Here is a 12,114-nt window from a genome sequence, read left to right on the forward strand (position 1 = left end):
TTTGAGTAGTAGAACTATTGCAATATATGGTAAGTTTATGTCTAACTTCATAAGAAACTGCCAAACCATTTTCCAAGGTGCCTGTACATTCTCACCAACAATGTATACACGTTTCAATTTCTTCACATGGTCTTCAACACTTTTGATAGTCTATCCTTTGATTATAGCCATTCTATGGATATAAAGTTATCACGGTGGCTTTAATTTGCATTTTCCTAATGCTTAATGGTAATTATATTTCATAGGCTCATTCGTCATTTGCTTATACCTACTTAAATATTTAGCCCATTTTTAGAATTGGTTGTTGATTATCTTATTATATAGTTCTATAAGTTATTTATATAGTCTGAATAAATGTTCATTATCAGACATAATTTTTACAAATATTTTCTATCAGATTGTGTTATTTTTAATGTTCCAATGTGGTCCTTAGAAGCACCAGTGTTTTTAATTTTGGTGAAGTATAATTTAACCATGACCTGTTATAGATTTTGATTTTAGTGTGTCCGGAAACTGTTGGCTAACCTCAAATCAAGAAGATTTCCCCTCATGCTTTCTTCTGGAAAGTTTATAGTTTGGGTGCTTACATTTAGATCTATGATTTAATTTGACTTATTTTTGTATATGCTACAAGGTGACAGTTTATTCGCTTTCTGTGTGTCTAATTCTTTTGTAGTCTTCTAGTCTTGTTTTATTATTTCTTGTGGGTTAAGTAGAATTTTTCTAGTGTACTACTTTTAATTCCTTTGATGTTTTCTTGTTTCATTGTTTTTATTTGTTTTGTGTTTAATATTTTAAGTTATATCCTTTTTAAAAATTACATTTAATAGAAATAAAATTGTATATACTTATGTACAGTATGTTGTTTTTTGAAACATGTATATGTTATGGATATGTATACAATGGCTAAATTGAGCTAATTAACATAGGTGTTACCTCACATATCATTTTTTGTGGTAAGAATATTTAAAACTCCTCTCTTAGCATTTTTTTCAAGAATACAATACACTGTTAATTAACTGTTGTCACCACATTGTACAATAAATCTCTTGAATTCATTTTTTGTAACTAACTGAAATTTTATATTCACTTGGCCAACATCTCCCCAACCACATCCACCCCCAAGCTCCTGGTAACCATCATTTACACTCTACTTCGATGAGTTCAGCTTTTGTAGGTTTCACATACAAGTGAGATCATGTGGTATTTGTCTTTCTGTGCCTGGCTTATTTCATGTAACACAATGTTCCTGGGATTGTTGATGTTTTCATAAAGGAAAAAATTTCCTTCTAAGAAAAAATAAAATACTATTCTGACGTTGTATTTATGTCACATTTTCTTTTTCAATTCACTTTTTGCTGTACACCTAGGTTGGTTAACATTATCTTTTAATAAAGGATCTATTTCTTATCACCAGCTGCCATCTCCATCACCAAAGTGTCTGATAAGTGTCTAACCATCCTTCAAATCCTAGCTTGAAGCATGGTAAGGCAGACTTAATTCAGCACTATCACAACAGTTGTAGGGACCACTGTCTTGGAGTCTTGCAGTGGGAGTGAGAGGCTGGGCTCAACTCTAAACATAGCATGGATCAATGAGGGTTTGCAGCCAAGAAGCTGGATGGGGTCAGAGGATGGAAATTGCTAAAAGGAAGTATTGGGAAAAAGGGGAAGTCTTGCTAAGCCAACCGGACTGGATTATTGCTGAATACAGAACTTACTTCCTTTGAAAAATGTAAGTCTATGTTCTTGTTGGGTTGTCTTTTGTTTATAAAGAACCAGTTGAGTCATCTGTTGGAACTTGGTGGTAGAGTACTTTAATGGAAAATAAAATAAAATTTAAATTTAAAAAAATTTTTAAAAATTAAAAACATTTTGCTGAAGGAAACGGGACATCTCAGTGATAAATATCCCAATGTATTACTGAGAATAAGACTGATTTTGTGGGAAAATTAAGCAAGCTGTTCCAGTTTTTAAAATCTGGATCTGAAATCTATGTTGAAAATTCTGTTTCTGGATCTAGTTTGAGGCACTAAGGATAGCATTAATTGTGCTAAAATTGAAGCAAGAACAAACATCAGATTTATGGTGAAGCTTGTGTGGAAGAATGGTGAAATCACTGATACGTTACAGAAATTTTATGGGGACAATATCCCAAAGAAATCAGTAGCACTTTACAAATGGATAACTATTTTTTAAATTATTATTATACTTTAAGTTCTAGGGTACATGTGTACAATGTGCAGGTTTGTTACATAGGTATACATGTGCCTTGGTGGTTTGCTGCACCCATTAATTCATCATTTACACTAGGTATTTCTCCTAATGCTATCCCTCCTCCAGCCCCCCAACCCCCGACAGGCCCCAGTGTGTGATGTTCCCCGCCCTGTGCCCTAGTGTACTCATTGTTCAGTTCCCACCTATGAATGAGAACATGCAGTGTTTGGTTTTCTGTCCTTGTGATAGTTTGCTGAGAATGATGGTTTCCAGCTTCATCCATGTTCCTGCACAGGACATGAACTCATCCTATTTTATGGCTGCATAGTATGTATATGTGCCACATTTTCGTAATCTGGTCTAACACTGATGGACATTTGGGTTGGTTCCAAGTCTTTGCTATTGTGAATAGTGCCACAGTAAACATACATGTGCATGTGTCTTTATCGTTGCATGATTTAAAAACCTTTGGATATATACCCAGTAATGGGATCACTGGGGAAAATGGTATTTCTGGTTCTAGATCCTTGAGGAATCACCACACTGTCTTCCACAATGGTTGAACTAATTTACACTCCCACCAACAGTGTAAATGCATTCCTATTTCCCCACATCCTCTTCAACATCTGTTGTTTCCTGACTTTTTAATGATCATCATTCTATCGGGCAAGATATGGTATCTCATCGTGGTTTTGATTTGCATTTCTCTGATAAGCATCTTTTCATGTGTCTGTTTTCTGCATAAATGCAGAAATAAAGATGTTCTTTGAAACCAATGCAAACAAAGACACAACGTACCAGAATCTCTGGGACACATTCAAAGCAGTGTGTAGAAGGAAATTTATAGCACTAAATGCCTACAAGAGAAAGCAGGAAAGATCTAAAATCGACACCCTAACATCACAATTAAAATAATTAGGGAAGCAAGAGCAAACAAATTCAAAAGCTAACAGAAGACAAGAAATAACTAAGACCAAAGCAGAACTGAAGGAGATAGATACACACACACACACACACACAAAACGCTTCAAAAAAAAATCAATGAATCCAGGAGCTGGTTTTTTGAAAAGATCAACAAAATTGATAGACTGCTAGCAAGACTAATAAAGAAGAAAAGAGAGAAGAATCAAATCTAGAAGAAATGGATACATTCCTGGACACATAAACACCCCCAAGACTAAACCAGGAAAAAGTCGAATCTCTGAATAGGCCAATAACAGGCTCTGAAATTGAGGCAATAATTAATAGCCTACCAACGAAGAAAAGTTCAGGATCAGACAGATTCACAACCTAATTCGAACAGAGGTACAAAGAGGAGCTGGTACCATTCCTTCTGAAACTATTGCAATTAATAGAAAAAGAGAGACTTCTCCCTAACTCATTTTATGAGGCCAGCATAATCCTGATACCAAAGCCTGGCAGAGACACAACAGAAAAAGAAAATTTTAGACCAATATCCCTGTTGAACATCGATGCAAAAATCCTCAGTAAAATACTGGCAAACCGAATCCAGCAGCACATCAAAAAGCTTACCCACTATGATCAAGTTGGGTTCATCCCTGGGATGCAAGGCTGGTTCAATATACACAAATCAATAAATGTAATCCATCACATAAACAGAACCAAGGACAAAAGCCACATGATTGTCTCAATAGATGCAGAAAAGGCCTTAGACAAAATTCACCAGCCCTTCGTTCTAAAAACTCTCAATAAACTAGGTATTGATGGAATGTATCTCAAAATAATAAGAGCTACTTACGACAAACCCACATCCAATGTCATACTGAATGGGCAAAAACTGGAAGCATTCCCTTTGAAAACCAGCACAAGTCAAGGATGCCCTCTCTCACTACTCCTATTCAACATAGTGTTGGAAGTTCTGGCCAGGGAAATCAGGCAAGAGAAAGAAATAAAGGATATTAAGTTAGGAAAAGAGGAAGTCAAATTGTCTCTGTTCGCAGATGACATGATTGTATATTTAGAAAATCCCATCGTCTCAGCCCACAATCTTCTTAAGCTGATAAGCAACTTCAGCAAAGTATCAAAATACAAAATCAGTGTGCATTTCTATACACCAATAACAGACAGAGCGCCCAATCATGAGTGAACTCCCATTCACAATTGCTACAAAGAGAATAAAATACCTAGGAATTCAACATATAAGGGATGTGAAGGACCTCTTCAAGGAGAACTACAAAACTCTGCTCAACAAAATAAAAGAGGACTTAAACAAATGGAAGAATATTCCATGCTCATGGATAGGAAGAATCAATATCGTGAAAATGGCCATAGTGCCCAAGGTAATTTGTAGATTCAATGCCATCCCCATCAAGCTACCAATGACTTTCTTCACAGAATAGGAAAAAAGAAACTTGAAAGTTCATATGGAACCAAAAAAAGAGCCTGCATAGCCAAGACAGTCCTAAGCAAAAAGAACAAAGCTGGAGGCATCATACTACCTGACTTCAGACTATAGAATAAGGCTACAGTAACCAAAATAGCATGGTACTGGTACCAAAACAGGTATATAGACCAATGGAACAGAACAGAGGCCTCAGAAATAACACCACACATCTACAACCATCTGATCTTTGATAAATCTGACAAAAACAACCAATGTGGAAAGGATTCCCTATTTAATAAATGGTGCTGGGAAAACTGGCTAGCCATCTGTAGAAAACTGAAACTGGATCCCTTCCTTACACTTTATACAAACATCAACTCAATACGGATTAAAGACTTAACATAAGACGTAAAACCATAAAAACTAAAGAAAACCTAGGCAATACCATTCAGGACATAGGCATGGGCAAAGACTTCATGACTAAAACACCAAAAGCAATGGCAACAAAAGCCAAAATAGACCAACGGGATCTAATTAAAATAAATAGTTTCTGCACAGCAAAAGAAACTACCATCAGCGTGAACAGGTAACATACAGAATGGGAGAAAATTTTTGCAATCTACCCATCTGACAAAGGGCTAATACCCAGAATCTATAAAGAACTTAAACAAATTTACAAGAAAAAAACACACAAGCCCATCAAAAAGTGGGCCAAGGATATGAACAGACACTTCACAAATGGATCACTATTTTTAAGAAGGGCCAAGATAATGTTGAAGATGAAGCTCATAGCAGCAGACCATCTCCATCAATTTGCAAATACAAAATTTTTAATCTTGCTCATGCTCTAACTGAAGACAACTAACAATCAACAGCAGAACAAAGAGCCAACACCATAGACATTTCTACTGGTTCACCTTACACAATTTTACCAAAAATTAAAGTTGAGCAAAGTTTCCACTCAATAGGTACCAGAACTATTATGAGCAGATCAGTTGCAGACAAGAGCAAACCTTTCAGAGGAAATTTAAATAAATGTGACCAAGATCCTGACGCATTTCTTCTAGGAATTGTAACAGAAGATGGAATGGACTCTACCAGTACAATCCTGAAAACAATGCTACCAAGATATCGAAGTGGTCCAATCAAAGCAAAAGTGGACTGGTCAAGGGCAAAGGTCATGACAACAGTTTTTTGCAACACTCAAAGCAATGTGTTTGTTGATTTTCTGGAAGGCCGAGGAATGACAACATCTGCTTATATGGGAGTATTTTGAAAAAGTTAGCCAAGACTTTTGCAGAAAAATGCCAGGAAAGCTTCACCAGAGAGTCCTTCTCCACCCCAACAATGCTGCTCGGGTCTCTCATCAAACTAGGGCAATTTTGCAAGAGTTTTGATCGGAAATCATTGCAGTCCTGATTTGTCTTTCTGACATTTTTTGTTTTCTGGTCTTAACAATTTTTAAAGGACACTCATTGTCTTCAACTAATGTAGAAAACACTGCATTTACATGGTTATATTCCCAGGAGCCTCAGTTATTTAGGGATGGACTGAATGGCTGGTATCATTGCTTACAGAAGTGTCTTGAATTGAAGGAGCTTGTATTGAAAAAATAAAGTTTATATTGCTAAAGCAAAACAAAAGCTAGCTGGACTAACACTTTCATTTAAAGTCTTCCCTCATACTACTCCCCAGGTAAGTCTCCTATACTTGCACATTTTTCAGTAATTATATGTAATACAGGAAGTATTCTAATTTTAGAATCATTCTGAATCTCTATGAACTTTTGAGCTTTCCAAGATTATATTGTCATCTTCATCTCTGCAAACTCAGTATCTATCCCAGTAGCTAGAGGGATCTTAGAGGTTTCAAATGTTTAGTTCGTGGTTTAATGGCTAATGACTCACAAAATTGGCATTAGATCCAAAGTCCACTCATTCATAGTCCAGGTACAGGATGGTTTCAATTACTCTTATAATTCAAGTTTCGACTTGAACATCATTAGTTTCTACAAATCCAGTTTGCTAGCCTTATGAAAAGTGGCAAGGCACTTCTTTTACATGCTGGTTAGCATCCTCTACTTTATCATAATATTTATTTTTATTATCTTCGATTGTTTTCCTTCCCCAACATAACCATTATTTTTGCAAGGAAAATGGCCATATTTACATCTACATCCCCATCATCAAGTACAGTATTTAGTCTAGGGAAAATACTCAGCAAATGTTAGTAGAATTTAGTTAAATTAAATTAAATCAATGTTTGAAGTTAAACTATTTTGCTGAATTGTGAGTATAATATAGTCAAGTTAGATGTTTATTATTGCTGGTCATAAGAGCTGGATAGATATCAGTAAACTCCAACAGAAGGTTATAACTAACTGGTACAATGAATTTCAAACAGATGGTTAGCAATAATGCCAAGCCCTTTCTTATTGTGATTTCTTTGATAATTATGTGGTGAGCCTTGACATGAATTTGGTTTGATAGCCAAAATAGTGATCATTCACTGCGTTCTTTTTTATGAGAACCCAGAAATCAACAAATGTGATGGTTCAGTTAGTTTATGTTGACAGTTTTATTTGAATAAATCATTCTGTTGGAGGATTTTTAATTGTGAGTTTTTATAAAGTTGTGAGTCATTACTAGGGAATATGTAGGTTTTATTTGTTAAGATACAATTTATGTTGTTCTGGCAAGACCATCATCTAAAACACAAATTTTGTCTCATGTGGTCTGGTGTGTAGAAACCAATTATGGTTTTATGCCTATCATTGAAATGATTTTTCTATTGTCTTTTGTGTGATTGTAAGTATTTCTTTACCTTGATGTGACTGATTATGGAAACCTTAAGGAATTTAAGTTAAAATGAAAAGTATTAATGATGTAACAACTTTGGCTACATACTGAGAGTCACCAGGACAGCTTATAAAATGACAATGATCAGATGCAACCTCAAAACAATTAAATCAGTGTCTCAGGATACAATGGAAAATGAATTTCCTATACTATCAATACATATTAGCAAATTCCATGATCATTTCAGCATTTTCATTCTCTTATGTTTATATTTCATAAATTTCAAAGTGCTATCAGTAATACTGGAAACCTGGTGTTTAAATCATTTTTATATTATAAATAATTTTTCTAAATCATAGTTTAGGATCATACTATTAATATTTTTTAGTATCTTTCTAGTGGTCTAGATTCCTACTAGCAGTTGGTACTTTTAGGTGCTTCTAATGTAAAAATGCATTAAAACAGAGCAATGAAAAGTCCTTTCAAAACATGAAAAGAAAGTCAAGTATTCCATTTTATTATTGAATAATGTTAGCTTTATTATTGTAGTAGAATACAGTATGACATAAAATTAAGAGCTTTTGCTAAACTCCGTAAAGCAACACATGCATCTGCCATAAACAACCTTTGATTCATGTTAGGTTTTATTGCCACTTCACTGCACTAAAGTGCAATAAACATTCAGTGTCATCTTTTAAAAAAATTTCCTGGGAGTAAACAGGAACTGTCCCCCATAAGAGTGTATCTTTATTTTCAAGGAAGACTTAACTAGTACTACATGGTTTAGCAAAGCACTGTAGAAAAGCTACATAGAATAATTTGTTTTTGATAAACTTTGCAATCATTTATACAGTAGAATACTATCCACATATACTAACAAACTGAGAAATGATAGAAATGCAGTCATTGCATAGCAGGAAGCAGACTAATAAGAAATATTCACATCTAAGGAGCAAAATACAGACCAAAAGTTAGCCATGAGAAGTCTGGAAGGTAAAATGCTCTCAATAAACACATTAGGATAACGCCGAAAAATAACAAGATAAACAGCAACACAGAAGTTAGAGCCATAATTTATTTTATTTTCTATACACAATATCTACACATGATATTGGTGGATGAAATGTCTTTGATTCAGCCTTCATTGGCCTAGCTTGTGAAATTTAGGCAGGACCAAATCAAACAATGAAGCACATGTAAAAAGAAAAGTGTGTTTAGGAAAACACGGTGTGTTTTCCTATATCATTGGATAGCAGCTTTTTGAGAAAAACATTGCTCAAAACTTGGGTTTGGATCCCAACTGTCTTATTTGGCAATAATGCTAACAGGTTTATGCTGTAGTATTCTAAGTGTGTTTAGACCGTGACTTGTGGATTCTGAACACTAAATTTAAATATCTTTTAAACTCTATCAGACAAAAGGAGACTTCAAAAATACCTTCTGCATAAATATGTATCTCTAAAACATCTGGGCAGTAATGAAACAGACTAGAATTTTTATAAGGAAGTATTAATGGACCTCTTTTATTTAAAGCCCTTACATAGTATACCTACAAATATATTGCTACAGTATAAATGAAATGTAATAATATTACTCAATAAAAGCTATTTTCTGTACATTCTTTTATGTATTTTATATTTAATGCTACATATGGTACAACACTTATTGAAATAGTTGGTGTTAGCAAATATAGCATAATATACAGTTCATTTTCTAGTTCCAACTAATGCTTCCCCTTTTCTTTCTATATTACAATAGCCTAAAATAGGGAAATGTATGGCATGACTTGAACAGATAGCAACTGATCACTGTATACTAGACAACAGTTTGGAAATTATAAGTTTTGTCTACGTAAGTGGACTTCATACCCATATGTTTTAAGTTCCATGTGGTTCCTACTTGCTGTTCTGTTCTTAAATGCAGGTTCTAAATGTATTTCCACAGCATTTAACAACATTCTAACAGCTAAGAGCAGTGATTCTTACACAATATTTTAAGAACACAATTTTAAAAAAGTAAAAAATGTACAATCTCATGCTGTATATTTACATATATATTTTATATATTCTATTTTTTGTTTGCTAGTCATAAATTTCAATCTAAAGCTTTTAATGTAGTTATATAAAAGAATACATTCAACAATTCCAGAGCTTGCAAAATATTTTTGCCCCTCTAAAAACATCTTCATAACAAGAATTAAGTGAGTATTGGACTCATGTGCTATCTGAAAATAGGGTGAAAAAGGGAATATTTTAAAATTATTTTAGTTTAGTTTCTATTGAGTATACATGTCTGTTAAAATTATTCTTCCTTGAGTCTAGCGGTAAAAGCTCAGATGAAAGTGAAGAAACCTATTTAAAGCATTTATCTTCATTGGACTAAATGTGCTCTACAATGAGCAACCGCACCTTTGCCCATGAAAGTTACATGAATTTTAAAAGAGCATTTTATGACAAAATAATGCGTTAGGCATTTTTTTTTTTTTTTTCAGAGAGAAATAATGGGGAACTTCAGCTTTGGAAACAAAATGTTAAAGCTATACATCAGTTTAAAAAGCAAAACAAAAACACAAGCACACCATAGTGTAATAAAGACATAGATATTTTTAAGATTTTTCTTCATGAAACATTTAAAATTTATCCTTTTAAACACCTTCACATAAAAATATTTTTGACATATACAGTATCTTTTTTTTTGAGTATTTGGAAATATATATCTACAAATGACCTAGGGGTTATAGTTAAGTGTTAATTTTTTCTACTTTTTCTTGTATCTTTGAACCGTCTTGCCCCTCTTTTCTCTCTCATTCTGTCTCCTTCTGACATGACTTTGCTCTTTCACTTGCTCTGTCAGAATCCTGTCTCCAAGCTGCATAGTCTGCTTTGCTCCAGACTGCCAGACAGGGGTCTCTTGTTCTTAAATGAATTATGAAAATAAGGAAACTTTCAAATTCTTTAAGACAGAGGCAATAAAGCAGATGGGAATTACTGCGTTGAGAACATAAATAAATTCCCAGTGCAGAGGACTGAACAACAGAATGTGAGTAAAAGATCTATTGATGTGGTGTGGGGGCTTTTAGCTGAGGCTCTCTGTTTAAATACGTAGCCCAGTAGACTAAGTTAAAGATTCCAAATAGCAGCGGGAAGGCTATTCTTGACAGTCGGTCAATTTTGCTGACACTGTTAAAGGTTTTCTTGGGTTCTGGTGGTTTTGTTTCGGGCTTGACCTCTTTGGGTTCTATGGTTGCACTTTTAGCAATGGTGGCTAAGCCTGGGTCACCCCTGGCCAAATTAGGGGTGTAGCTGGTTGCTGTTGGAGCATAAGTGTTGTTTTTCTTAATAAGAGGATCCTTTACTTTCTTTGGCTGTAGAAAGAAAGAGTAATGCATTTTGTTTAGTAAACAGTGAGAAGCAAAAGTATAAGTTGCTGAGCAAGGTGGCCCTAATTTTGCAACCTAAATCTGTGCCTTATTTAAGAATTTAAAGGCCGGGCGCGGTGGCTCAAGCCTGTAATCCCAGCACTTTGGGAGGCCGAGACGGGCGGATCACGAGGTCAGGAGTTCGAGACCATCCTGGCTAACACGGTGAAACCCCGTCTCTACTAAAAAATACAAAAAGCTAGCTGGGCGAGGTGGCTGGCGCCTGTAGTCCCAGCTACTCGGGAGGCTGAGGCAGGAGAATGGCGTAAACCCGGGAGGCAGAGCTTGCAGTGAGCTGAGATCTGGCCACCGCACTCCAGCCTGGGCGACAGAGCCAGATTCCCTCTCAAAAAAAAAAAAAAGAATTTAAAAACATAATGTATGCCTGTCTTATTACAATAAATTTAAAATGCAGACAGTATTTAATAGCCTTTTGCCATCAAGGAGTGCAGCACCTTAGATTTTATTAAATATGGTCAATTTTACCACTACAGAAGATTTTCTTATCTAATGCATTTGTGTAACTATGGGATAAATACAGTTAAACCAATTTATTTACTATAGAACTTCTAAGCCCCTTTAATATGCTGTAACTAGGAAATACAGTATGTAGTAATATTCAAGAGGGCATCAACATAGAACTGAATTTTCAGGGAGTATCTTAAGAAACTAATATTCGGTAGAACCAAGTTTCAGAAAAGCTGCTGTCAAGTGACTCCTTCTAGATTATTTCTAAACATCTCAAAATCTCTTTGTCTCTGTCTTTGCTCTTCATCATAGTATCCCAAAGTTTACTTGCATTTTGACATGCTTGTTCTTCAAACCCCACAAGTAGAGTTATCCTCCCAAGCTGTGACATAAAATCCATACTGTGTAATAGGTTCTAATTGAGGGAAGCAGCAGTATTCTCAACTTGAACATTTTCTACCATGAGGCATTTCTTGGTAATTTCTGTGTGTTATGATCCCTAAAGCATATGTCTACTTTGGAAAGAGAAAATGTGCCTGCCCTTGACTTTGCAGAGAACTAGTGATGGTTCATGTGGCAAACTTAATTTAATTGAGTCATTATGGTTACACATTTATGACCAAATGATTAGGCTCAGAAAATAACCAAAAGAATATAACTTTCAAGTTACAAAATTATAATGCACTTGGTAAATAAAGGATTTGAGTAAGTTTATTTGCTCCTAATATTAGGTTTATCAAAACTGTTCTCAAATCAAGAGAAACCACCGGAAAGCATATTTGACTAGAAATGTTTGCCTTACTGTCTCTCCTTTATCTCCTCCACTGTATACATCTATTCACCTGAATGACCTCTCCCTTTAGCAATAAC

General features: G+C 34.9%; 1 protein-coding gene across 3 annotated transcripts in view; it reads right to left on the bottom strand.

Annotated features, from left to right (window-relative positions):
* Positions 1 to 7,871: 7,871 nt before the first annotated feature.
* Positions 7,872 to 12,114, bottom strand: part of GABRA1 (gamma-aminobutyric acid type A receptor subunit alpha1) — a 55,883-nt gene continuing 51,640 nt past the window's right edge. For all 3 annotated transcript variants that reach the window (XM_023218871.1, XM_023218872.1, XM_023218873.1), the window contains one exon: positions 7,872 to 10,722. In XM_023218871.1, the coding sequence (XP_023074639.1) occupies positions 10,411 to 10,722 (312 nt within the window). In that variant the 3' untranslated portion in view covers positions 7,872 to 10,410. The remainder of the gene's footprint in view (positions 10,723 to 12,114) is intronic.

The sequence above is a fragment of the Piliocolobus tephrosceles genome, chromosome 4 (genome assembly GCF_002776525.5).
Source record: "Piliocolobus tephrosceles isolate RC106 chromosome 4, ASM277652v3, whole genome shotgun sequence".
NCBI classification, from domain to species: Eukaryota; Metazoa; Chordata; class Mammalia; order Primates; family Cercopithecidae; genus Piliocolobus; species Piliocolobus tephrosceles.